The sequence below is a fragment of the Camponotus vicinus genome, unplaced genomic scaffold, assembly GCF_025532165.1.
Source record: "Camponotus vicinus isolate PSW18456_S1 unplaced genomic scaffold, iyCamVici1.0 SCAF_4, whole genome shotgun sequence".
In the NCBI taxonomy this organism is placed as follows: Eukaryota; Metazoa; Arthropoda; class Insecta; order Hymenoptera; family Formicidae; genus Camponotus; species Camponotus vicinus.
The window spans coordinates 2,508,304-2,536,166 of record NW_028141976.1 but is presented as its reverse complement, the minus strand read 5'-3'; the positions used below and the strand labels follow the sequence as shown (position 1 = coordinate 2,536,166).

General features: G+C 34.1%; 3 protein-coding genes across 12 annotated transcripts in view; all 3 read right to left on the bottom strand.

The window, feature by feature from the left end:
• LOC145970096 (uncharacterized) overlaps nucleotides 1-9,208 on the bottom strand; it is a 96,063-nt gene extending 86,855 nt beyond the window's left edge. Inside the window, exons 1-9 of one of the 5 annotated variants that reach the window (XM_083096566.1) lie at nucleotides 9,113-9,208; nucleotides 7,238-7,355; nucleotides 4,099-4,212; nucleotides 3,227-3,395; nucleotides 2,912-3,113; nucleotides 1,808-1,987; nucleotides 1,638-1,724; nucleotides 774-840; nucleotides 443-526 (exon numbers count right to left, since the gene is read on the bottom strand). In XM_083096566.1, coding sequence (XP_082952692.1) covers nucleotides 797-840; nucleotides 1,638-1,724; nucleotides 1,808-1,987; nucleotides 2,912-3,113; nucleotides 3,227-3,395; nucleotides 4,099-4,212; nucleotides 7,238-7,355; nucleotides 9,113-9,143 — 945 coding nt within the window. In that variant the 5' untranslated portion in view covers nucleotides 9,144-9,208 and the 3' untranslated portion in view covers nucleotides 443-526; nucleotides 774-796. Of the gene's footprint in view, nucleotides 1-293; nucleotides 527-773; nucleotides 841-1,241; nucleotides 1,725-1,807; nucleotides 1,988-2,911; nucleotides 3,114-3,226; nucleotides 3,396-4,098; nucleotides 4,213-7,237; nucleotides 7,356-7,782; nucleotides 7,826-9,112 lie in introns of those variants that run through there. The other 4 variants (XM_083096565.1, XM_083096562.1, XM_083096567.1 and 1 more) reach the window with 4 other exon arrangements.
• Nucleotides 9,136-13,388, bottom strand: LOC145970097 (nucleolar protein 6-like). 3 transcript variants are annotated; one of them, XM_083096569.1, is made up of 9 exons: nucleotides 13,346-13,388; nucleotides 12,544-12,888; nucleotides 11,867-12,472; nucleotides 11,269-11,513; nucleotides 10,546-10,949; nucleotides 10,235-10,373; nucleotides 9,986-10,164; nucleotides 9,420-9,503; nucleotides 9,136-9,221 (listed from the first exon to the last, which is right to left on the bottom strand). In XM_083096569.1, the coding sequence occupies exons 4-8, from the start codon at nucleotides 11,396-11,398 to the stop codon at nucleotides 9,444-9,446; spliced, it is 912 nt and encodes a 303-aa protein (XP_082952695.1). In that variant the 5' UTR covers nucleotides 11,399-11,513; nucleotides 11,867-12,472; nucleotides 12,544-12,888; nucleotides 13,346-13,388; the 3' UTR covers nucleotides 9,136-9,221; nucleotides 9,420-9,443. The 3 variants fall into 3 exon arrangements, with proteins under 3 accessions (XP_082952695.1, XP_082952694.1, XP_082952696.1); XM_083096568.1 differs by having other exon boundaries at nucleotides 11,867-12,462; XM_083096570.1 differs by having other exon boundaries at nucleotides 11,867-12,452.
• A 7,540-nt stretch (nucleotides 13,389-20,928) lies between these two features.
• Nucleotides 20,929-27,636, bottom strand: LOC145970145 (uncharacterized). 4 transcript variants are annotated; one of them, XR_014438336.1, is made up of 8 exons: nucleotides 27,394-27,541; nucleotides 26,705-26,950; nucleotides 26,368-26,604; nucleotides 23,535-23,689; nucleotides 23,375-23,420; nucleotides 22,083-22,317; nucleotides 21,826-21,992; nucleotides 20,929-21,719 (listed from the first exon to the last, which is right to left on the bottom strand). XR_014438336.1 is itself a non-coding variant. In XM_083096647.1 (8 exons), the coding sequence occupies exons 4-7, from the start codon at nucleotides 26,507-26,509 to the stop codon at nucleotides 22,112-22,114; spliced, it is 549 nt and encodes a 182-aa protein (XP_082952773.1). In that variant the 5' UTR covers nucleotides 26,510-26,604; nucleotides 26,705-26,950; nucleotides 27,394-27,479; nucleotides 27,548-27,636; the 3' UTR covers nucleotides 20,929-21,992; nucleotides 22,083-22,111. The 4 variants fall into 4 exon arrangements, 2 of the variants coding, with proteins under 2 accessions (XP_082952773.1, XP_082952774.1); XR_014438335.1 differs by having other exon boundaries at nucleotides 21,830-21,992; XM_083096647.1 differs by adding an exon at nucleotides 27,548-27,636 and having other exon boundaries at nucleotides 20,929-21,992; nucleotides 27,394-27,479.
• Between the last annotated feature and the right edge of the window lie 227 nt (nucleotides 27,637-27,863).

Genomic DNA, 27,863 nt, shown 5'->3' with positions numbered 1-27,863 from the left:
ATGATTATCCAAGATCAAATTTTTGCCATCATTGTCCCCCTTTAAGTCAAACTACTTTTATTTGAAACATTTTTTTGTACGATCAAAAATAAAAAAGTTATTGGGGTGGATAACTTAAAATGACTCACCCTGTATACATTGCAGTGTCCCATTTTAATTTTCGCATTTTTTAAAAATGTTTCAAATAAAAATTGTATGGTTTCAAGGGGGACTTAAGATAATGATAAAAATTTAATTTTTCTTTTATTTTTCGTGTTTACTACTAAGCCGAGAATCTGTATTAGTATACTTGCTTCGCGCTGCCAAGATGAGTCGAGCCTAGTCGAGCTTAGTCTCGTCGATTTTAACTCGTGTGTATGATGAAACGAGATGCGGTTGCTCTCACCGAAGGCAAAAATTGTTGATAGTTGCAACCGAGATCGATCGAGGCGTTATATACTTTCTTGATACTGGCGTGTGTCAGATTAGGACGGATATGGGGTATACATGATATACTTTTTTTCTTTTTTGCAATTGTGCTTCTTGTCTGTGCGTGAAGAAATTTAATATTATAATTAAAGATTTTATAATAGAAATTGTATGCTACATTCTTAATATTTAATTTTTTACATGTATTTAATTATTTAATGTATTTAATGAAAAAAGTTGTACATATAAGTTGTAATATATAAAAGTTAATTTGTATTTCTTTATTAGTTAACAATAGAAATAAAAATTAATTTTAATTTAACAATAAAAAATATTAATTTTAATTTAATATTCTACACACTTACTCTTGTATAAATTTGCAGAAGTTTTAAAGCGCCACACTTTTTTTAACCTCGTACAACATAACACAAACTGTCATATCACATAACAAAACACATCATTTCGTGAAGCTTACCGCATAACTCAATAAATTTTATACATTCAAGATTTCACTATTATTTTTAAAAGAAAGAGAAAACTTGAATATTGATAAGCAAATAATAAATATTTTACTTAAATCTTATATGAACGATGAATTAATGTAAATACATTATCTTTTCTTTCAGCGTTTCACATACATATAATTTATCGAATAATTACGCATAACGAGGACTTGGATTATGCAAAAAAAGTCAAAAGTGAAGTGATCGGAACTGAGAATTAATGTAAATAATACAAATAAAAAATATAAATAAATAAATAATATTATTATATTTTATATAATATTTTTATTTATAATAATATATTATTTATTGTATAAATAAATAATAATATAATTATAATATTTTTTATTTATAGTAATACAATATGTAATTTATTCATTGTATAAATAAATTATACAATATACATATACAATAATACAATTTATAGGGATTTAGTTATAAACATCGAGAGAACATCAAGTAAACCAAAATATGTTATTATACAAGTTTATTACAGTTAAAAATCTCACCAGTAAATAGTTCGATAACTTCGCAAAAACCGTTGAGTTAATTAAGTTAACATAACATTAATAAATTAAAAATTATTTATAAACTAAAAATAAAAAACAAAAACTCATTGAAAACATGACGAATACTTTTTAAATTATTTACGAATAATCTTGTTAGTTAGCGAATCAAAAGTTTCATCTTCTTTTGGAAATGATCTTTTCATAATAGGTTTTGTACCTTGCAATAACAGTGCCAATGATAACGTTTGGTTTCCTATCAATTTAATGTCACAAACTTTTTCCACATCAAGATAAAAGATATTATCTGTAAAATAAATACATAATTCATAAAAATCCAAAAATGATACAATATTCTATTACGAAATTAAAATTTTTAATATAATTTACTTGAATTCTTTACATATCCTTTTATTTCTACATTTTCTCCTTTTTCGAAACCATCATTTGCTTCATATTCAGCAATTTGAATCTCTAATTTGAAATTACCATCTGTAATCGATCCAGTTCCAATAGTTTTGAAACTATTTGATAAAGTATTAAATCTTGTTTTAATATATCCTCGTACAACTGAAAAATATTTTATTTAAAGTATTTATTAAAAGTATTTATTTTAAGAAAATGTAATAGAAGAAAACATACATAAATATTAGAACATACTATATATAGTGCTAGCAAAAAGATCAGAAATGGTTAAAAATTTTAAAAAATATTTATTTATTGGAAAAATGTTTAATACCATGGAGTAGGGAGCTTAAAAAAATCTATTAGATGATGGTATTCATTTGACCTTAGGATGACTTTGAAAAACATGATTCTCGTCAACATAAAAATCTTAAATAGAAATCCCTAATTTTTATTACATATTCTTGTAGCTTATCTCAAGAGCTTTCCAAAACACTATAATAAAACATTTTTCTCTTGAATACTTTTTGAGTTATAAGGCTTAAAATTTTCAATTTCTTGATATAAAATGTAAAAAGTCAGGATACTCAATTATTGCCTTATTTTTTTTTTCAATTAACTGTGTTTTTTTCACACCAATTAATTGGTCTCATTATTCCGTGCATGAAAAAAAAGTATTAAGATAAGATTACCAAAAACTAAATATTTTACATTTTATGTCAAAAAATTTCAAGTCTTATAACTCAAAAAGTAAAAGAAAAATACTTTATTACAGTATTTTGGAAAGCTCTTGAGATAAGCTGCAAAAATATGTAAAAATTAGGGATTTTCATTTAAGATTTTTATGTTGACGAGAATCGTGTTTTTCAATATCATCCTAAGGTCAAATGAATCATCCAATAGACTTTTTTAAGTTTACTTCATGGTGTTAAACATTTTTCCAATAAATCAATATTTTTCAAAACTTTTAACCGTTTTTAACTTTTTGCCAACACTATATATGACAATATTAAATTATATATAATATATTAATAATTATGAAAAAAATTTAGACGCAAAAGAAAAAATGTTAATAATAAAATTACTTACGAACACATGAATTCAAATGATCCGGAATATTTGATAGTTCTATCAATTTAGGTTGAACTGCGTGAATTTTTTTTTTAAGATCAAACGATCCCAAATTATTAATAATTGTATTCGAACGAATAATAAGTTCGTAAGGAAGAGTTCCTTGATTAAACTCTGGTACTTTCGTTTTTTTAGCTTTCGCTCCATCAATATGAATAATCTGTAAAGTATATATAAAGTAATATTAGATTAGAAAGTAACATATATAATTATTATTATTATTATTGTATATTAAATTAAATAAGAATAAAAAGTATATTTAAATATATTTACTCGATTTGGTTTTATGTGAAACTGAATCCGTTCAATTTCAGTATTCCATACCACGACTTGAATTCTATGACAACTATTATTGTTCAAAATAAATTTTAGCAATCGATAATGTTGTGCTTTGCCAACAATTTTCGGACCATCAATCTCATCAATGAAACCAATAACCTCTCTAAAAAAGATTTTAAAATCATCTTTTTATTTTTCAAAATATTAAAAAATTTAAATATATGTATATACATATAATTATACAAGATATCTCACAACCTTGATACAATATTTTATTAGTGTATTCTAGAAATAAAATTGAGTAAAAATTTCTAATATAAAAATGTTGAGACTATAATAGTTTTTGAATTATAAATGATCAAAATTTGAATGATATAGCATAGAACTCGCGTGCTCAGGCTCATAACTAAACATACACATTTATCGATCTGTCATCTGTTAATGATTTTTTCAAATTAGTGTGATTGACTTTTCAGCTAATTTTATTTTAAAAATAAAATCAATAATAAATGACAAATTGAAACATGTGTATATGTGTAGTTCAGTGCATATATCATTGGCAAATTTTGATCGCTTATAACTCAAAAACTGTTACAACCTCAGCATATTTATATTAGAATTTTTTATTCAATTTTACATCTAAAATAGAATTTTTTATTCAATTTTACCTCTAAAATACACTAATAAAATATTGTACTGAGGTTGTGAGACACCCTGTATATGTACGCACACATACACTTATATAAACAATGTATCAGAATTTATTAACTACTGAGATACAATATTTATATGTAAAAAAGTAAAATGTGTAGATAAATATAAAAACGTGTATTTTTTATACTATAAATTAAAAGTAAAAAACTTACACAGTGGAGTCCTCAAGTTGAACTGATTCTAACATCTCATCTGTCGCAAAAGTAATCATCTCTATTTCATCATTTTTATTTGAAATCATGACATCTTGTTTATTATTCGACGACCTATAAATTAACAATCAAGATATAAATATCAAACATTAAAATATGTTACATAAAATGATGTATAATATACAGGGTATCTCAAAATGATGGGGACTAAATTCGTATGCAAGTAGAATGGACCAAACTAAGTCGAAAAGTCCTCTACCATTTTACAATTTTCACAATAGTTAACAAATTAATTATAAAAAATCGCCATATTAGTTCAGCCTATTATCAAATACAAACGCGCGGCAAGATGCGGCTGATTCAATGATCGAATTTGCTAGGCGCGAGAAGTTGTTTATTATAAGTGATAATATTTATTACAAATTAGAAGCCTAGCAACCTCAATCGTTGGGTGATCGCATCTTGCCGCGCGCTTACATTCGACAGTAAACTGGGCTAATGTGGCGATTTTTAATAATTAATAACTCGTTAACTATTGCAAAAATTGCAAAATGATAGAGGATTTTTTTATTTAGTTTGGTCCGCTCTACCTACAGGGCGATCCTGAAAAACATTATGTCTTTAAAATGACGTATTCCTGACACCATTCTAAGACAATTTTTCCTTTACCAAAATTTGATTTGAAGCGTAGTTTTTGAATTATGAGCAAAAATAGTTAGTAAATCACGCGTCGGGTACAGAAGGCAGGCAGGAGCGGCGCGGCGTGCCGCGAGCGCGGGCGCAGCTGACCGCCCGACGGGTGATTATCACCGCATGAGTCGCTAACTATTTTATCTTATAACATAAAATTATGCTTTAAATAAAATTTTGGTAAAGAAGAAAATGTCTTAGAATTACGTCAGAAATACGTGTTCCTTAAAATAACGTTATTTTAATAATGAAAAGTTGTTCCGGATCGCCGGCCGTCCGACGTTGCAATCAGCTGATTGCTACACGCGATGTGTGTATGGCGGAGTGTGTGCGTAAGAGAGAGAGAGAAAGAGAGAGAGAGGGAGGGTAGGAGGGACAAACATTCATACACATGCACGCACTTTTTTCTCGCTCTCTTTCTCTCTTTTACGCAACACTCATACACTCTCTCATTCAGTCTCTCACTCACACTCTCTCGGTCACTCACTCACTCACTCACCTGCTTACTCACTTGCTCACTCACCTTGTAGCAGCGTAGCGAATCTTCATGCTATGTATTGTTGTTATCTGCTGCACGGTTATGATTGCTAGAGATGCGCGACACATCGAAATTTTTTCGATTATTAATCTCACACTCGATTGACACAATATAGATTACACGATAACGAGTTTACTGTTTATTCACTCACTATTGATTTATCGATACCAAAAATTACTTTCAAAGAAACGCGAATACAAACAACACATGACTCGACGCGAAGCGACGGACCGCGGAGACTGCGCGACCACAAGAGTTATGTTGCCAGAAACGCGATACGCGACATCTAACAAACGACTTGCGCGTGGCGCGTGATTGACGCGAGATAAGACGAACGATCGGCTAAAACCTTCGCATTGCGAATGCGGTAGAAAACATGAAACGTATAATGACATACTTAAAAAATTAATTATTTATTATAAATAATAACTATTTCTAATTATAATAAATAATAATTATTTATATAAATAAAAATTAATTATTTATTATAAATAATAACTATTTCTAATTATAATAAATAATAATTATTTATTATAATTAGAAATAGTTATTATTTATAATAAATAATTAATTTTTTAAGTATGTCATTATACGTTTCATGTTTTCTACCGCATTCGCAATGCGAAGGTTTTAGCCGATCGTTCGTCTTATCTCGCGTCAATCACGCGCCACGCGCAAGTCGTTTGTTAGATGTCGCGTGTCGCGTTTCTGGCAACATAACTCTTGTGGTCGCGCAGTCTCCGCGGTCCGTCGCTTCGCGTCGAGTCATGTGTTGTTTGCATTCGCGTTTCTTTGAAAGTAATTTTTGGTATCGATAAATCAATAGTGAGTGAATAAGCAGTAAACTCGTTATCGTGTAATCTGTATTGTGTCAATCGAGTGTGAGATTAATAATCGAAAAAATTTCGATGTGTCGCGCATCTCTAGCAATCATAACCGTGCAGCAGATAACAACAATACATAGCATGAAGATTCGCTACGCTGCTACAAGGTGAGTGAGCAAGTGAGTAAGCAGGTGAGTGAGTGAGTGAGTGACCGAGAGAGTGTGAGTGAGAGACTGAATGAGAGAGTGTATGAGTGTTGCGTAAAAGAGAGAAAGAGAGCGAGAAAAAAGTGCGTGCGTGTATATGAATGTCTGTCCCTCCTACCCTCCCTCTCTCTCTCTCTTTCTCTCTCTCTCTTACGCACACACTCCGCCATACACACATCGCGTGTAGCAATCAGCTGATTGCAACGTCGGACGGCCGGCGATCCGGAACAACTTTTCATTATTAAAATAACGTTATTTTAAGGAACACGTATTTCTGACGTAATTCTAAGACATTTTCTTCTTTACCAAAATTTTATTTAAAGCATAATTTTATGTTATAAGATAAAATAGTTAGCGACTCATGCGGTGATAATCACCCGTCGGGCGGTCAGCTGCGCCCGCGCTCGCGGCACGCCGCGCCGCTCCTGCCTGCCTTCTGTACCCGACGCGTGATTTACTAACTATTTTTGCTCATAATTCAAAAACTACGCTTCAAATCAAATTTTGGTAAAGGAAAAATTGTCTTAGAATGGTGTCAGGAATACGTCATTTTAAAGACATAACGTTTTTCAGGATCGCCCTGTATATACAAATTTAGTCCCCATATCATTCTGATCATCACTATATCACCCTGTATAATTATAAAAATAAAATAAAATATAAAAAAAATTAATATTAATAAATAAATTAATAAATAATCAACAATTAAATAAATATTAATATTAATAAATTATTTAATAAATTTTTATTTAAAAAATTAATAAATAAACAGATAAATAATTGTCAAAAATATTTTTTTTTAATTATCTCATATAGAATTGTCAAATTTAGATTTTTATATTTATAATTAATATATAAATTAATAATATTAATATACTTACTCAATAGATTTACTAAAATTTGACGTGTATAATATATCGCTCGTATCCATTTCATTTGTATTCTCTTTTGCAATTTGTTTTGATTCCTTAGTATCAACTTTTCGTTCCTTTGATTTATCTAAAATAATTATATACATATTAATTAACGTATTAATATACGTAATAATATACGTATTAATTAACACTCATCATTTGAAAAATAAGTAAGCCCTCATAAAAACATACAAACAGATAAATGTACAGTAATAACAATCCGATTAAGTTTTTGTTAAATTTAATCAAAAAATTTTGGATTTAAATTATATAATAAAATGATCGTTATTATTACTCTATAAATATAAACGGAAATATCATGTAAAACTCTGGGTACCTATTATGAAACTGTTCGAAAACGTTTCCGATCGGAATAATTTTGTTTTTCCCTAGATTTTCATTGTGTATTTAAAGGAAAACAAAATTATTCCGATCAGAAACATTTCCGAACAGTTTCATAATAGATATCCTGATGTCAGAATTTTTTATTAAGAAACGTAGGAAAAATTTACAACTAAACCGTTTGACAAAAGATGACATCAGTGACACTCGCGTATCGATTTTATGAATTACGACCGTAATTCACAATAACCTTTTTATTGTGTGAAATTGATAACAGATGCTTCACAGATGACATAGTGCTGTAGATTTTAAAATTGCGTCTACATGAATTGTTTACGTATTGTAAACAAATATTAATAATAAATATAAATATGTATATTAATAATATATTAATATAAATATTAATTTAACAGTTTAATATTAATATATTTTTAATTAATATATATTATTTATATTTATTATTAATATTTGTTTACAATACGTAAACAATTCATGTAAACGTAATTTTAAAATCTACAGCACATTGTCATCTGTGAAGCATCTGTCATCATTTTTACACAATGAAAAGGTTATTGAATTACGGTCGCGATTCATAAAATCGATACGCGAGTGTCACTGATGTCATCTCTTCTCAAATGGTTTAGTTGTAAATTTTTCTGTCGTTTTTTAATGAAAAATTCTGACATCAGGATTTTACATGATATCTCTGTTCATGATATTTATAGAGTAAGAATAAAGATCACACACATTTTATTATATAATTTAAACCCAAGTTTATAATTTACATATTTATAAGCTATTAATGATTATATTTGTATAATAATATTCATATAATTATATATATAGAATTTCCCATTTTAATTAGAATAGGGTAATATCTCGAAATGATGAGGTTTTAGAAAAAAATGTTTTAGATAAAAATTGTTGAGTTTCAAAGGGAACATAAGATAATGTTGTTAGTGTAACTTTGCATAGTCGTTTGAAAGTCATACAAAGATCACTTTCAATTTTTTAAAATAAAACCTATTTTTCATTACATATACTTGTAACTTTCTCGTGAGTTTTCCAAAACATAATAAATTTTTTTTTTTTTACTATTTTTCGAGTTACAAGAGCTTCCAAATTACAGTATTTTGACAAAAAATACAAAATATCTTATAAAATATTTAGTTTTCAATAATGTTACTTTAATACTTTTATGTATAGAATAATAAGACAAATTTATTGGTATAAAGAAAACATATATAATTGCTTTTAAGAAAAAGTATAAAATTCGCAACATGCAGTCTTATATTTTTTCTTAAAAGTAATGTTTTCTGTACACCAATGGATTTGTCTTATTATTCTACATATATATATGTAATAAAAAATAGATTTTATTTACAAAAAATTGAAGGTGATCTTTATCTTTTCTTTTTATTCAGTTGGAGGGTTAATATATTAATAATATATTATTTTATATAAATATAATATATTAATATATTTATTCAACATATTTACCTTGAATCTGCTTTGAATTATTTTTCGACATTATACGACTTGTAATACCAGATATTTGTTCAATAAGAATCTTATGTAGTCTAACTTGTGCACAAGATGTGATAAATAACTGTAAATATTAAAATCAATTTTTTATTTTATATATATATATATATATATTATATACATATATATATATATATATATATTTAAAAAATATAAATATATATATATATGTGTGTATTATCATATTAACTGAAAGACAAAAAAAATTTATCAATCAAAAACACAAAATATCAAAAATTAATTGTGATAAAGAAGCATTTACCTTTATTATAACTGTATGTTCACATCACCAAAATGAATCAATAATATTAGATGCACAAATATTTATTTTGTTGCTATGAGACTTCTGTAAAAAAAGAATGACGAATTTCTCATTAATTACTATACAGACGAACTTCATGCACTACGCATGCACTTTTTATATTATTAGAAGATTTCTATTTATTTTTTTTTATCTCCCTTATCTTACAGTATAACTAAGAACTATATACATACAACTGAATATTTTATAAAATAATATTTTGTATTTAACACAAAAATATTAAATATTATTAAATAGATACATTTATTGGTTATATATTTATCTAGTAAAAAAAATAATTATAATACTAAAAGCGCATGTCAATAGAAATCCTATCCTTTAATTCATATTTTAAAAATGTTAGACTTTATGGAAGAACATTACAAAATGAATAGAAAATTACTCTTTTATATTTTATAATTTAAAAAGAACATTGTTTTAGCTTTCCGATGCTCTTAATTATTTGATATGTAATTTTCTTTAAACTTTATTAATTATTAAAAAAAAAGATAATTCATGATACTTACATTAGCGAGATTCGGTGTGAGTGTAGGTTCTGAATCTGTGTGTTGTTGAAAGATCAGTGTTGATAGCAGCGCTACTATTTCTGCTGATTGTAAAACTGTTAACACATTCTTGAGAATCAGCTCTATTATCAGCAATTCGTTACTACCTATTTGCAACGCGACTCTTCCTTTTAAAGCAACTACAAATCAATATTAATTGTGTTAGAAAGAAATATTATTCACATGCCGATATATTTAAAACAAGTTTACCATTGCTGTCGAGTTTTCTACAATTAACATCTGCCACTTTAAAATCCTTACGCTCGAAAATATCGGGTTTCAACAGAACTCCAATCACTATACCACTATAAGTGTCATGGAAGAATAAAGCATAATCATTGTAATCATCCTAGAGAAATAAAAGAAAAATAAATGTAGAATACGAAAAATGATTTAGATATAGCAGTAGCGTCAATAATACAAATATATAATTTTTTTTCTTTCTTTGTTTTTAAAGCGTGTATAAACCCATTCATACAATTTAACAATACAATCGCTTGTTAATTATTTCAAATACTAACTCTTAGATCTTTCAGGAAACATTGCACAGGATCAAAGTCTATGACTGGAATTTTTTTAAGTGAATGCGCTTTATACGGATGCAGATCAATTATTTCCACATTATTGGATACATCGACCGCCTGCAGTTTTCTAGGATTCATATTTGACTTCAGATATAACAAACAATCATATTCTTGCAATGAAGGACGAAATATAGATTTTATATCTATATTATCGAACAATAGATTATCAAATAATCTTAATGATTCCTTCACGAGTACACTCATACGATTTAAAATCAACTGAGATGGCGCTCTCCTTATCCACAAGGATTTCTGTTGATCATAAGAGGTAGATATGAATAAGGGTGGTAACGAAGCGCGAGTTGTATTAAATAATGTTTCTACGGCGGAGATTTCTTCATCTGGAAAAAAAATTAATGTAATATATTAATATATATATTATGTAAATAAGCTCAAAAGCAATTACACATACATAAATTTGGAATAAAAGAGATTGCAATTCTGTTTATCTTTTTATATATCTGAATATATATAATAAATAATAGAATAATAAATAGAATATATAATAAATTTTCCGAGTAAAAAAAGAAAAACAGAAAAATTTATCAATTATTTTAGTAATTTAATTAATTATTTAAATAATTATTTTATAATGATTCATTTGCAAAAATTTTTATAGTAATGAAAAATTGGAAATATATCAAAACTTAGTCATTTCACCATTGAAATTAATGATGACAGGATCAGTATTCCAATGAGATCTTGCAACAACTTCTAGAAATCGTAGAAATGCCACTTGCGGCATCTGAGCTAATTTATAAGGTTCTGGCATTAAATATATTGACGCCATAAGCAATTCAATTACAACTTCCGATACGTGAAAATCATCTAACAATTGTGCTGATAATCATCGTTTTGCCAAACGGACCGAAGCAGGACCGAATGACGGTTGTTGAGAATGCAATCTATGAAAATGAAAATTGAAGATACATATCACAGAATGTCTATTTCGAATCTTATAAAAAATTTGCTGAACAGTTTCTCTCTGATCTTTTAGATATTTTTGTTAAAAATTTTAAGTAAAAAGAGAGAATATCCTAAAGATTTTTTTAGTACAATTTTCTAAAATAAGTTTATTATTGTATATATTTTCTATATTTGTATATGTTTTTCAATTTCTACGAAGGAAAAACAGAAAATTATAAGTTTCAAGTGTTAGATTTGTAAATATACCGAAACGTTTCTAGAGAAAGGAAATAGCAAAGAATAAGATATAAAAATTTTTGCTGCTTTGTTATACATATTAATTCTTACTTACATCGTGAGATTTGCTGCTTTTCCCAATCATTCAGTAGTAAAGAGCAATCGACTTTTATCTGGCACTTGGTTATTTTCAATATATGCCATGAGTACAAAGTTACCTCGTGCATTGCATTAGTGCTCGGAACAAATAGCCTTTTCTTCATTAAGCCAATAATTTCGCATCATTTTTCGTACATCTCAGGACTCTTGAATTCAGCAGCTTCGGAGTTGGATGCATCCGCATTCTTGAGTATCAATACTCAAGTTGATAACAAGTATTGAGTAGAACTTATATGATGCACGACTTGCAGTAATAAACCTAATTTGTTGTAATGATTCGCGTATGATATTAACAAGACTTTGCCTTAGGTCAAAGCTTTTGCTGATTTTTTAAATTCGAACAAATAGGGATTTAAAAATTTAACGTCTTCTATTCAACTGCAACTTGATAAAACATAGAGAGCTTCTTTTGTATCTCAGTCAAAGTAGGTAGATTTGATAATTCTCGCTCGACTTTTCGTAACTCGCTGTTATATGTCGCTGTTTTACTGTTTCTCAATTGTTGTATTACATAGGATAAATCTCTGTACACCTGATAACAGCTAAAACAATCTTAAATAATCTTAAATAAAAAAGTGTAACATTGAAACATAATAACAAAAAACATAAATTGCTCACTAAAAAGATTTTTACCTGCTTGTCTTTCATCAGTTTCTCATCTCCAGAAGTCCACAATCTCCAGGAATCATTATCAATAATATATCAGCAATTAAAATTGCATCATCTGAATCCACACTAAAATTTATTTTCATATCTATCGAAGCACTATATACAGCGCAAACTCGCTCAAAAATCTCAAAAATAACAAAAGTAATATGTTTCATAATATCCACTTTTATTTTTTGTTATTTCCTTATGCCATCCATTACGAAACCTGCAGAAACGATTTGTTCATCGAACTACTGTGGATTATGATTAGCATCATCTTTAAAAAATGTTTCCTGCAAGGTGAGTTGAAACTATAACCCTTTGGCATTCCTGTAAAATGTACAATTATACATAAATGTCTTATCTATTCTGACATACTCCTAGATTTGTTAATGGCAAAAGAACAGTATCAAAAATCAAATCCTCTTGGAAAGAGGAAAGCACAAAAATTGCGAACTGATGCGAACAAAGGACTCGTACACGTAATCATGTAAAATGTACAATTATACATGAATGTCTTATCTATTCTGACATACTCCTAGATTTATTAATGGCAAAAGAACAGAATCAAAAACCAAATCCTCTTAGAAAGAGGAAAACACCAAAATTGCGATCTGATGCGAACAAAGGACTCTTAAGGTGGAAGCATATAAAATTGCAGGAGCACATAACCATAAGCATAAGAAAATTGATTGGTTCATTTTCTTATGTATATATTTGTGGACCAATCAATTTCCTTATGCTTATGGTTATGCGCCTATGCAGTTTTATGTGCTTTTACCTTTACACGTAATGTACAAACGTCCGATTCTGTCGAAGGCCTGGCACCGTCGCCATTATACATATATATATAAGATGCGATCGGGAAGATGCTCTGGATGCTCTAAAGCGTTTGATTGACCAATCAGATAAAAGGAGGAAAGATTTCTTTAATCTGAATGGTCAATCAAACACTTCAAAACATCCAGAGCGTCTTCTCGACTACCTAAATAGCGTCTTCTCGACTACCCTTTTTTTATCTTTTCTTTTAACGGATTCGTGTTAACAATACTGAGCATAAACAACATATGAATATTGACAGGACATTACACACAATTATTAATTATTAATTATTAATTACACACATATAATATATATACTTACTTTCTTTCATTCATCACTGCTTCATTCTATCCTTCCTATTTATAAATTTGCCTTCGTTTATTCTACTAAATCTTGCGTGACACGACACAAGCTCTTAAGAGATATTAACACCGCGATCACCACAACATTTAACCTTTATCACTGTTAAACTGACACGATACGAACTGTCATTATCATAACCGCGATCAAGTTCGCCTCGTACCTCGAATCGACCGCCAATCACATACGCGGAAAAGCGGCAACAATACGAACGATATCACAGGCACTTCAGGGTACAAATGACTTTTTTTATAGTAGAAAATCTATCATTTTGTATTATTATACAGGGTGATTCTGAACAGACGTTTGTCTTTAAAAAGATAAATTGTCGAGTCTATTCTAAGACGATTTTCCCTTTACCAAAATTGTCTACGAGGCTTAGTTTTTAAATTATTAAATAAAATAGTTCGCGAATTACGGAACGAGTACAAGAGGTAGACAGGGACGGCGCAACTCACCGTCCGATACAGGCGATCATGTGGGGCGCGCGACGCGATCAGCTGATTACTGCACACGATGAGTGTAACAATCAGTGTGTGTGTGTGGGGGGGGGTGTATTTATGCACGCGTATCCACACATGCACCGTACTCTCTCTCTTTCTCTTTCTCCCTCTTTCTCTCACTCTCTCACTCACTCACTCACTCACTTATTCTTACCTTAATAATGAGATTCTTCATACTGCTGATAAATAGCAGTGCCCAGTGTGTTGCACGATAATAATCGTCGTCGACGAGACGTCGTTTCTTCAACACGCAGTCTGACACAAATAAGCGAAGTTTTTTCTTTCATCACTTTCGACACTTTTACAAATTTACTCGCGCACTTAATCACTCACGATTGATAAAAGGAGGAATTTACCAACGGTTACGGTACGAATTTAATAAACGGTTAACGCATTTAATTATTAATTACACACTCGATTAAAGAAACGCGTTAACAGAACGCGATACTCGATGCAAAGCGCGCGACGCGACGACCGACGACAAGCAGGTCAGGTTAGTACTAGCGCGTAATGCTACACGTTTATGTTTGGCAGCGCTAGAGGCGCTAGTATTAACCTGACTTGCTTGTCGTCGGTCGTCGCGTCGCGCGCTTTGCATCGAGTATCGCGTTCTGTTAACGCGTTTCTTTAATCGAGTGTGTAATTAATAATTAAATGCGTTAACCGTTTATTAAATTCGTACCGTAACCGTTGGTAAATTCCTCCTTTTATCAATCGTGAGTGATTAAGTGCGCGAGTAAATTTGTAAAAGTGTCGAAAGTGATGAAAGAAAAAACTTCGCTTATTTGTGTCAGACTGCATGTTGAAGAAACGACGTCTCGTCGACGACGATTATTATCGTGCAACACATTGGGCACTACTATTTATCAGCAGTATGAAGAATCTCATTATTAAGGTAAGAATAAGTGAGTGAGTGAGTGAGTGAGAGAGTGAGAGAGAAAGAGGGAGAAAGAGAGAGAGAGAGAGAGAAAGAGAGAGAGTACGGTGCATGTGTAGATACGCGTGCATAAATACCCCCCCCCACACACACACACTGATTGTTACACTCATCGTGTGCAGCAATCAGCTGATCGCGTCGCGCGCCCCACATGATCGCCTGTATCGGACGGTGAGTTGCGCCGTCCCTGTCTACCTCTTGTACTCGTTCCGTAATTCGCGAACTATTTTATTTAATAATTTAAAAACTAAGCCTCGTAGACAATTTTGGTAAAGGGAAAATCGTCTTAGAATAGACTCGACAATTTATCTTTTTAAAGACAAACGTCTGTTCAGAATCACCCTGTATAACTATCTTTTCTCCATATCAAAAACTCCTACATATTTTTGGGGGCTCTCGTCCAGGATAGGCGCGAATCGTGCGGCGAGGACCGAGAAGACGAAAGGTATTAAAAAAAAAGAGACGTTATCGCGAGATAGATAAAAGACGGTTGCGAGTGTGTAGTGTTAATTGAGACGTACTATTTGAAGATTAAAGAAAAGTGGATCTCGAGGCGCGAGAAACGCGTTGGACATTCGGCGTGTTGAAAAAGGAGAGAGACACTGCGTATGTGTGTGGTGAATAGACAGCAACCACACATACAAAAAATCGGTGACGAACGTTGCGCGGTGTGTGTGTGTGTCGACGACGAATACATTTCTAAGACGAGCCTTATAAAGACGAACATGTCAGATCCCACTGCTTTTAGTGTAACGCAGTTAAAGGAATTTTTGAGGGACCGCGGACTGTCTACTGCTGGGGCGAAAACTGAGCTCATTACACGCTTGGTGGAGGCAGATCCGACGGACGAATGGATGGGCGGTCAGAGCACGGACGATACTCGCCGTGTCGGCGGTAATGATAATGAAAATATGCGCCGTGAAGATCTTATGCGGCGCGAAATCGATGTGTATAGGCGCGAAAAAGAAATCGTCCAGTGCGAGCTCGAGCTTGCTAGTCGCGAAATCGCGTTATTGCAGGAGCGCCAAGGTATGGGCCCCGTGAGTTGTGAGCGTCGGGAAGCAGCGACCGCGAGAGACGATGACAGCATATATCAACGGTGTCGCGTCTGCGATTGAGTTTGACGGCAGTTGCGGATTTATTGGCAGATTTTGATGGCGATTATGACGGCTTTGTGACATGGGAGAAGCAAATAATACTCCTAAAGACGACGTATCGACTAGACGATGATCATGCGAAAATTCTTATTGGAATGAGACTGAAGAAAAGAGCCCTTGACTGGTTTCACTCGAAACCTGAGTTTATTAGCATGACCTTCGATGTTTTGATGCTCGAACTGAGAGCGATGTTCGGCCAGCGGCAAAACAAAATAGCGATTCGAAGAAGATTCGAGGCACGTGTTTGGAGAAGGGACGAGACGTTTCGAGAATATGTACACGAGAAAGTAATACTGGGAAATCGTGTACCGATCGAAGCTAATGAAATGATCGATTATATTTTGGACGGCATACCCGACAAGATGCTGCAAGACCAGGCACACGTTCAGCGTGTTTTACAGACACAGAATCGTTGTTAATGGCGTTTGAGGCGGTGACATTACAAGATTGCCGTATGATAAGCTCAAATCGACCGGATAAGCGAAGCGGCAAATCGTGGGCGAGAGAGACAGTGCCGGTCGGAACGAGAGAGAGGGAAGCACCAACGGCGAGAAGAAGAAAGCAACGTCGAACGTCAAACATTGTTTCAATTGCGGAGCGTGTGCTCACATTAGTGCCGATTGTCCGGTGAAGAACTTGGGCACTAGGTGTTTTGGGTGCCGTGAATTTGGACACGTAGCGTCGAAGTGTCCGAAGAAGGACGGTATAGTTAGTAGCTTCTGCGTGGAGCGTTCCTCGGGGAAAAAATACATGAAAAACGTTATGATAGACGGCGTGAAAATTAAAGCGCTCATCGACACGAGAAGCGATATTTCTCTTATGCGCGCGGACGAATACATAAAGATAGATGCACCTCGATTTCAGACAACCAAAACGCGTTTTTCGGGTATAGGATCGGGCGAAATGGCTGCCTTAGAATTTTAAGCGCGACTCACGATCCTTATACACGTCGTTTCAGATACCGTATCGCAGCAAAAACTGTTGATTGATGCCGACTTCTTTGACACAGTAGAGATTAACGTCAAGCTCGGTGTGATAATGATTACTCCGATTTGTGAACAGACGAGCGACGCGAATGACACGGCAGATGTATTTCATATTGATGTAGAAAATGTGTACGAGGCGAACGCGTTAGACGTATCTCACGTGCGGAATAAATATAAGTGAGCCGTCGCAGCAATGGTGGAAGACTATAGACCTAATAAGATTATCGACACCGATGTTAAAATGACCATTATTTTAAGAAACGATGAACCAGTATATCAAAAGGCGCGGCGTTTGTCACAAGCTGAGAAAGACATTGTTAATGCGCAGGTAGATGAATGGCGAGCGCAGGGCATTATACGACCCTCTACCTCTGACTTTGCAAGCCCCGTTGTACTCGTCAAGAAAAAAGACGGTTCCCACAGACTTTGCGTAGATTATAGGTTACTTAATAAAAAGATAATAAAAGATCGGTATCCGCTTCCATTGATTGAGGACCAGCTGGATCAGCTGCAGGATTCGAGACTCTTTAGCACACTCGATTTAAAAAATGGATTCTTCCATGTGCGCATGGATAAGGCGAGCGTGAAATACATATCGTTTGTTGTTCCTGACGGTCAGTATGAATTTTTACGAGTGCCTTTCGGTTTATGCAATTCACCGGCAGTCTTTCAGAGATTCATTAATATAGTGTTTAGAGATTTAATCAGAGAAAAAATCGTGCTAGTTTATATGGATGATCTAATCGTACTTTCCAAAAACGAAGACGATGGGTTGAGAAATTTAGAAACCGTTTTGACGACGGTGAGTCAGGCCGGTTTGACAATCAATTGGAAGAAATGCTTCTTTTTGCAGAGAAAAGTTGAATTTTTAGGGCACTTTATTGAAAATGGCACCGTCCGACCGTCGGAGCGAAAAACGAAGGCTGTTAGATGTTTTCTGGAACCGCGGAGCGTAAAACAGGTACAGGCTTTTCTCGGCTTGAATGGATATTTCCGTAAATTTGTGCCGAAATACAGCTGTATCGCTCGACCATTGTCAAACCTCTTGAAAGCGAATGTTAAGTTTTAGTTCGATGTGGCCGAAAGAAATGCGTTTAGACAATTGAAAACTATATTATGCGAACAACCAGTTCTGAGTTTGTATCGTGTCGGTGCGGAAACGGAGCTGCATACGGATGCATCCAAGTACGGGTACGGAGCAATTCTGCTTCAGAAAAGTAGCGAAGACCAGTGATTGTATTCAATTTACTATGCGAGCGGCAAAACGACGTCAGCGGAAGAGAGATATTCGAGTTACGAGCTAGAAGTTCTTGCAATAATTAGAGCGCTCAAACGTCTATTTATTAGGTATATCATTCAAAATTGTGACAGATTGCAAGGCGTTTGCATTGACTATGACGAAGAAGGACTTATGTGTGAGAGTTGCGAGATGGGCGTTGTTATTAGAAGAGTTCGATTATACCATAGAGCACCGACCGGGTAAGAACATGGTGCACGTCGACGCCCTCAGTCGAAGTCTTCTGCTATCCTGCTTCACCGTGAATGAATGTGAGAAGGGGCTAATGGCACGATTAAGGGGGATGCAGAGAGAGGATGACGAACTGAAGCAGCTCGTTGATGCTACGGAGCGGGCAGAAGAAAACGAGTATCTGATTCGAGGCGGAATTCTATACAAAGAAGCAGGCGGCGATATCCGAGTGGTCGTCCCAAGATTAATACAGACGCAAATTATCAGAAGATCTCACGAGCTGGGACACTTTGGAATTGGTAAGACGAAGGCTTTGGTGAAGAGAAATTATTGGATCCTCAATCTCCGACCAAAGATTGAAAGAGTCGTGCGGAATTGCGTGACGTGTATCCTAGCAGAGCGAAAGCGCGGAAAGCAAGAATGCCTACTAAATCCAATTGAGAAGGGAACCACGCCGCTAGACACGTTTCACGTTGACCATTTAGGTCCTTTACCGTCGACCAAGAAGAGCTATGCCTACGTCTTTATTGTCGTCGATGGCTTTTCGAAGTTTCCGTGGCTGTATGCGACAAAATCTACGACTGCAGCCGAAGTCACGAGACGTTTGAAGAAACAATCATCAGTGTTCGGTAATCCACCGGAGAATTATCTCCGATAGAGGTAAAGCATTTACACCCAAAGAATTCGAAGAGTACTGCAACTCGGAGGGTATCGAACATCAACTTATCGCCACGGAAATCCCAAGAGCTAACGGTCAAGTTGAGCGCTTGAATCGCACGTTGATACCGTTGTTAACCAAGTTATCAGCTCCACGACCTCATGAATGGTACAAATGTCTGGACGCTGCTCAGTTATGCTTGAATACAACGCTTCATAGAGGCATTGGCGAGACGCCCTTCCGTGTTCTATTGGGGGTGCATCCCCGTGTCAATTAAAATTACATTATTCTTGCGATTGACTTAAATCTTCGCATCGTGAATGCGATAATTTCGAAAACGTAATAACGTACAACACATGCTTTTTAAAATAATAATTATTTATTATAATTAGAAATAGTAATTATTTATAATAAATAATTAATTTTTTAAGTATGTCATTATACGTTTCATGTTTTCTACCGCATTCGCAATGCGAAGGTTTTAGCCGATCGTTCGTCTTATCTCGCGTCAATCACGCGCCACGCGCAAGTCGTTTGTTAGATGTCGCGTGTCGCGTTTCTGGCAACATAACTCTTGTGGTCGCGCAGTCTCCGCGGTCCGTCGCTTCGCGTCGAGTCATGTGCTGTTTGCATTCGCGTTTCTTTGAAAGTAATTTTTGGTATCGATAAATCAATAGTGAGTGAATAAACAGTAAACTCGTTATCGTGTAATCTGTATTGTGTCAATCGAGTGTGAGACTAATAATCGAAAAAATTTCGATGTGTCGCGCATCTCTAGCAATCATAACCGTGCAGCAGATAAGAACAATACATAGCATGAAGATTCGCTACGCTGCTACAAGTTGAGTGAGCAAGTGAGTAAGCAGGTGAGTGAGTGAGTGAGTGACCGAGAGAGTGTGAGTGAGAGACTGAATGAGAGAGTGTATGAGTGTTGCGTAAAAGAGAGAAAGAGAGCGAGAAAAAAAGTGCGTGCGTGTGTATGAATGTCTGTCCCTTCTACCCTCCCTCTCTCTCTCTTTCTCTCTCTCTCTCTCTTACGCACACACTCCGCCATACACACATCGCGTGTAGCAATCAGCTGATTGCAACGTCGGACGGCCGGCGATCCGGAACAACTTTTCATTATTAAAATAACGTTATTTTAAGGAACACGTATTTCTGACGTAATTCTAAGACATTTTCTTCTTTACCAAAATTTTATTTAAAGCACTTTATGTTATAAGATAAAATAGTTAGCGACTCATGCGGTGATAATCACCCGTCGGGCGGTCAGCTGCGCCCGCGCTCGCGGCACGCCGCGCCGCTCCTGCCTGCCTTCTGTACCCGACGCGTGATTTACTAACTATTTTTGCTCATAATTCAAAAACTACGCTTCAAATCAAATTTTGGTAAAGGAAATATTGTCTTAGAATGGTGTCAGGAATACGTCATTTTAAAGACATAACGTTTTTCAGGATCGCCCTGTATATATATATGATTTACATTTAATAATGAATCACAGAAAACATAACTGAAATTAAAATAAAAGTAACACAAATTTTGAACCTATAGAGTTCTAGAATGATCTAGTAGATCTAATAAATTTAATAGAATTTATAGAATTCTATTTTTTTAATATTTAATATTTCAAAATAATGAAAAGGAGAGTTATTAATAATAAAAATAATATATTATGCGTACTTAAGTTTAAACAAAATTATATGAACGATAATAATAATAATACTGAAGCGATAATAACTGAAAAATATAATAATAAAAATTTCATCAGCAATAATAACATAATTCGCAATTATTATAATATCGTGAAAATAATATTTTTTTAGAATAGAAACAGTAATATTACAAACAGAAAATGAAAATGAAATATTAAAAATTATATACTAGATACTGACAAAAAATGACAATATTACTGTAATTTTATTGTAACTCTCCTTTCTAGTATTTTAAACTGTTAAATATTTAAAAAAATAGAATTAAATTTAAAAATAAAAATAAAAACATAATAACTGACTATGTTAGCAATTCAAAAATTTTTGAATTAATGAAAAATCGAATATAATTCCCTAACTTACAAAATTAACACAGTCAATTTTAATCGATTTCTTCCTCATTTTCTTTATCTGTATTGCCTTGATGAGTTGATAATAATCGCCGTACATTTCGCTGTCCATCCCAGTCTTTCGCATTATTAAAAATGCTTCTTAACGCTTTATTAAACTCTTTTTCTGTTACTGCTTCATTTTTATTTGTACAATAATTACAAACCAAGTCTGCAATAAAAATGAAGAATTACAATAAAAGAATATAAAAATTATACAATATAAGAATTTTATTATTTAATACATTGATATATAGATGACGGTATAAATTATTAACTCACCGAAAAGAGTTTTATAAAAAGTCGTTTCTTTTATGACATATTTATTTTTTGATTGCCGTATCACTGTAAACTGCATCGCTAAATCTCGAGTAAATATTTTTTTTAATATTGTCAGTAACGTTTTGTACATAGTTTTTTCTAATAGATATTTTAGTGATGTCTTCTGTAAATAAAAATATATTTTGTTAAATTATATAAATTATATGTAAATTATAAATTATATGTGAATATATGCATAAAATAAATTACTAACAAAATCCGAAAGAAATTGTTTATCTTCAGTTAGTCGTTTCTCAAAATCTTTAACTCATTTAAGTTTTGTAACTTAAGAGTTATATTATATTTCTCAATAAATTTTTGAACTGTCATGCTATCAGTTTTGACTTTCAAAATTTGTTCAATAGCATTACGAAGTTGTTTAATTTCTTCACTTTGTATCTGCATTTCTACAGTTAAAGCTTTTATTGTGGTTTGGAGCAAAAGAACATCTGCAAAAAATGAATATAAATGTATATTTATACTTATTATACATATATAAAATGCTTATTTTATTTACTCAATTTTTGAAGTTTCTGTATACAAAATGTCTGGTAGATCCTGTTTCACTGTTTGTGAGTGTAGCAGATTAAGCTGAACAGAAAAATCCTTTATTGTTTTATAATTTTCACAATAGTCATCGAAATTAAATTTAAAAAATCGGCGAATTAGCGCACATTTCACGTGATGAGGTGAAGAATGGGCACTGTGGCCACGGCGAGCATATGCACATCTAATTTGCAAGTGTAGGCACGTTATTTTTTTCTTTCAAAATTTGCTATTTTGTCATCAAGTTGTGAGCTGCGCGTTCATCGCTGAGCTTTCTTATTAATTTCTCAATAATTCTTATATAAAGTATAAATGATACAAGACTGTTTTATTGAGCTTAACATGCTCTATGTCCACGAACAGTGAGATGGCAATTATCAGACATATACAGGGTGTCCAAAAAGTTCCGATACAGCTGAATATCTCACAAACGGTGCACTTTAGAAAAAAATGTTGCAGGCAAAAGTTATATAGTTATATTTTTTCTTCAAAACAACTATGTGTTTTCTTTACACCAATTGATTCCTCTCGTTATTTTGTACGTAAAAGTATTAAGGTAAGATAATCGAAAAATAAATATTTTACAAGATATTTTATGGTTTATGTAAAATTAAGAAATTATTTCAAGCCTCATAACTCAAAAAGTACTTAACGAAAAGGTACTTAATTATAGTGTTTTGGAAAGCTCTCGAGATAAGCTATAAGAATGTGCAAAAATATATAGGGTGTTCCATTCAAAAAAATTAAAGTGACCTTCACGTGACCTTCAAATGACTCTTCAAGGTCAAACCGATGGTACCCTCTTATGGCCCCCTCGAAACCAAACAACTTTTGCCTGAAACATTTTTTTCTAAAATGCACCGTTTGTGAGATATTCAGCTGTATCGGGACTTTTTGGACACCCTGTATATGTATATATATATATATATATATATATATATATATATATAATATCTGTACCTTTTGAAAAATCACTTTTCTTATTCTTTCCACTATTTTCTATAAGCTGAAAATAATAATATATGAAATTAAGTAATTGAATATTTTATTAGAAGACAGTTTTATTTTTAAATTTATTATAAATAAAAAATGAAATTTAATTTAAAAATAATGTTCAAACCTGCGTATTTGAATTTGAAGTAGATCCTATAATAGGAATATCTGTATTTAAATCTTCAATATTTTTTGTTTGCACATTTGTTTTTTCTTTCAGTTTTAAATATTTATTTCTTTTTGCAGATTTAGAAATTGTCGGAAACTGATTTTCATCATTAGCTGCAGCAAATAAAAAAAAATTAAATAAATATATTAACAAAAAAAACTTTAGATCGGCGCGAGCGAGTATAGAGGTGACAGGTGTGGAGGTGTGGGCCGATAGGAGAAGGAAAAGAGAATGGTTGGAAGAGGAGTTGAGAGCTGGGAGTGGAGGAGGAGGCGGAGGTAGACCGGGGGAGTGGATGGAAGTGGAGGCGGAGTTGGAGAGAGAAGGGTCAGAGTGTTTTTTGAGTGAGAAAAATAGATGGAAAAGTGCTGAGTTGGGAAATGGAAGATGGAAGGAGAGGCGTGAAGAGTGATGGAGAAGGAAAGTGAAGATGGCACGGGAGACAGAAGGAAGGAGAGAGAGAAACAGTAAGGTGGAGAGTGGAGATGGCGCCAGAGGCTGGAGTAAGGAAGCGAGTGACAGATGGATGGCGCCAGGGGTGCGAGAAAGGAAGCGAGGGATAGAGAGACGGGGAGATCGATGCGTAGATCAATTGTGGTGACGAAGAGTTCGGGAGTGTCGGCAGAAAAGGAGAAGCAAAAGACGGACAGCAGAATGGAGGGCGGAGAACTGGTAGAAGAGGTCAGGGAACTGAAGAAGGTGATGGTGGAGTTGGTTCTGGTGCTGAGGAGATTGGTAAGGGGAATAGAGAAGAGAGGGGAGGTCGATAGGGAAAGTGAAGGAGCTGAGGTTAGGACGGAGAAGGAAGGCGCAGGAGAGGAGGGCAAAGAAGAGGAGGAAAGGAGAGAAAAGGAGGATGGGGGTGGAAGAGAAGAAGATTGGAAGGTGGAGGAGCTAAAGTTAAGGAAGGGGAATGCAATAATGGGGAGGAAGGAGACGAGAGAGAAAAAGGCGGAAGGAGAAAGAGCGGAGAGAGGAAGAGCAAGTGGAGGAAGGGGGAGGAAGGCAGAAGAGGAGTAGATGAGGAGGAAGAAAAGGAAAAAGCAGGGGATGGAGAAGGGAAAGAAAGGAAGCGGGGGGAGAAGAAGCGGATGGAGGAGATAGGTGGGAAAATGAAGGGACGGGGGAGGATAGGAAGGCGGAGGAGTTAGGGGAAGGAAAGGGAAATAAAACAGAAGGGAGGAAGGGGACAAGAGAGAAGAAGGAGGAAGGAAGGGGGAGGTTGATGGGGAGAGGAGGGGCAGGTGGAGTGGGAGAGTGGACGACAGAGAAGTAGAGGTGGTGGAGGAAAAGAAGAAGGTGAAGGATGAAGAGGGAAAAGAAAGGAAGCGGGGGGAGGGAAAGCGGGGGAAGAGGTAGGTAGGGAAAGGGAGGGACGGAGGATAGAGAGGGAAAGGGAGAGTGGAGGAGAAGAGAGTATAGAAGATGAGAAAAGGGAACAGGAGTGGTGGAGGATGGTGGAAGAGGAACAGGAGGAAGGAAGGAAGAAGAGGAAGGATGGGGAGGAGAAGGAGAGAGGAAAGGAGATGATTTAGGAGAGGAGGGCAGGGGGACAACAGGAGGGGAAGTGTGGAGAAAGTTTGAGGAGAGGAGGGAGAGAGTGAGAAAGGAGAGAGAGAGAAGGGAGTTGGAGAGGAGGGAAAGAATGAGAGAAGGAGAGGAGGAGAAGAGGAGAGAAAGAAGGAGGAATGTGGTGTGGAGAGGTGTAGAGGGGGGGCAGCGCGGAGGAAAGGAAGAGGGTGATAGAGGGGATTATGAAGGAGGAATTGGGGAGAAGGGTGGAAATTGGGGAGGTTAGTGAGAGGAGGGGGCGTGTAGGAGTGGTATTAATTGTGAGGATGAGGAAGATGGAAGAGAAGAAGTAATTGCTGGAGAGAGGATGGGAGATAAGGAGGAATTGGGGGTGGGGGTAGACGAGGACTTGACGTTGGAGGAGAGGAGGGTAAGGTGGAAGCTGGTGGAGAGGGCAAGGACAGAAAGAGCGAGGGGGAGGGTTGTGGTAGTTACAAATAGAAGGATATGGATAGATGGGAAGGCTTGGGGATGGGATTTGGAGAAAGATGGGTGGCATGAGGAGATAGAGGAAACAGAGGAGGAAAGCGATGAATAGAAAGAAGGGGTGAGAGGGGAATGAGTGTGAGGAAGGTAGGAAGTGGAGAAAGGGAAGGGTAGGAGGAGGAAGGGGGGATGAGTAGGGATAAGGGGCAGAGATCAGGGGTAGAAGAAGAAGGGTAGGGAGGGATAGGAGAGAAGGCCGAAGGGAAAGGGTGGAAAGGGAGGGTGTAGAGAGGAGGAGTCGATAGCCGCTGTATTTTGGATTAATTTTGTTCTGTCTAGTCTGTACAGTCATATCCGGTGCAGAAAGGAAAAGGAAAGGAGAGGATGAGAGCGAAAGGAAAAAATACGAGGGAGGAAGAGAGACAGGACGGAGGAAATAAGGAACAGGAGAAAAGAGAGAAGAGGGAGAGGTGCAGAGGAAGCAGTCAACCACAAAAAGGAAACAGAGGCGGAAGAAGGAGGGTCAGGAGCCAGGCGGGTGATAGGGGGGACGAGGGAGAAAGGTCAAGGAGGGGGAGGATGCGTAGGGTGGGTGAGGGTATTGTAGTCTGTAATGGTCGCACAAGGGCCAGGTCGGGGGGGAGAAGTGGTATAGATTTGTTAAAGGTTCGGGAACGCTCCTTGTAAAAGCGCCTTGTAATCCCCAAGGGACAACAATAAACTATCTATCTATCTAACAAAAAAACTTTAAAGCAATTAAAATAAAATATTAATAAAATTTGATTGTACATACACGTTGAAGAAGAATTATATTCACTATCAGAGTAGTCTAATTCTGCAGCATCTTCATATAAAATTTTATTACATATATCTTGTTTTGTTTTATTTTTATCTTTTGTTTTAGTTTGGAAATATTTTGTGCAATGAATTGACATTTGTTTAGCATGACTTTCATTTTCTGTTGAATAAGCATATGCTTGTTTATCATTAACAATTTTATGTATTTTTTTCTATGCTTCTTCGAACGTATCTGGAATTAAAGTTATAACAGTGAATTAATTTTAAAATTATTTTGTTTATTATAAAAAGAAAGGAAATTATTTAAATATTACAATAATTTGTATGTTTACCTGCTTCACCTCTTAAATGTATAGGATAGCAAGGCCAGTGTTCTAATGCATTGAATTTTGTTGCAATTAAATTGTACAATTTGGCTTTTCTTTTCTTGTTATAAGGAGGAGGCATAAATTTATTAATACATGTATGTGATTTTTCATCATAAGATACCCATTTAGATGGAACACAATCAATAGACATAATGTCATTTCCTTTCTCATCATTAATAAACTCTACTATTTGATACTCTTTGGCACTCACTAAACACAACAATAATAAAGAATCAATTATTTTCAAATTTTAAAATAATTAGAATTTTTTAAATCTTCTGAAAAAAGTCTGAAATAAGTAAAAAAGAAAGTTGCCTAAAGCAACAGACTAATAACCATTTCTTCTTAACCTTAACCTAATTTATCGTAGCACAATGCCTAATCGTATTTCTTATTCCTTCAAATGTAAAGTGAACTTCATGAACTTCATAAGGAAAGAACAAAATACACGATTGTTGGCTAAAAGTGCATGGATAAAGTAAGAGGCAAAAACAGGACATTAAAAGTAAAGAGCATATTGTAGGTTAGATTTTATAATATACGTTGAAGAATATAATTGATACGTATTTGTTATCGTGACTTTTTTCTTATTAAAAATTGATACGTACTTATTATTATGACTTTTTTCTTATTAAATATTGTTTACTGCTTACTCGTATATTCGAAGAGCACTGATTTTTTGCTACGACACGCGTGATAATACACAAGGACCTTCTTTATTTACTGTCACGCGTAATGCCTAAATAAAAGACGAAAAGATAAAGGCTATAGCGACAGAGTGATACCACAAAAGAAGACGCAACTCACGTGGTCTGGCAGTAAAAGAAGATCACATACATGCAAGCGCGAACCGCGATATGCGATATACAGAGGGGATACATACACGTTCGCGCTTATTGTGTGCGTATTAGCTTCTGCTGGCAGCACTGTGCGTGAATCCCGCCAAATAAAAATTTTTATCTTGTTTAGTGACGCCAGTTAGGTAAAGTTATTTCAACTTAATTAACTGAACTGCAGTTGCTATAAAGCAAATAATGAATAAACAGTCTCGAAATCATGTTCAAAAACATCGAGCAGTGCAGAAAGCTAAAAAAGAAGAAATTGAACAAATTGAGAAAATAAT

Coding starts and splice junctions, on each gene's coding strand:
- LOC145970097 (XM_083096569.1), bottom strand. CDS start 11,398: ATGGCGTCAATATATTTAATGCCAGAACCTTATAAATTAGCTCAGATG. Junction 10,374..10,545: donor GTTTCCTGAAAGATCTAAGA/GTTAGTATTTGA, acceptor TTATTTCTCTAG/GATGATTACAATGATTATGC. Junction 10,165..10,234: donor TAGAAAACTCGACAGCAATG/GTAAACTTGTTT, acceptor ATTGATTTGTAG/TTGCTTTAAAAGGAAGAGTC.
- LOC145970145 (XM_083096647.1), bottom strand. CDS start 26,509: ATGTCAATTCATTGCACAAAATATTTCCAAACTAAAACAAAAGATAAA. Junction 23,690..26,367: donor ATATAATTCTTCTTCAACGT/GTATGTACAATC, acceptor TATTTGCTGCAG/CTAATGATGAAAATCAGTTT. Junction 23,421..23,534: donor CTTCAAATTCAAATACGCAG/GTTTGAACATTA, acceptor TATTATTTTCAG/CTTATAGAAAATAGTGGAAA.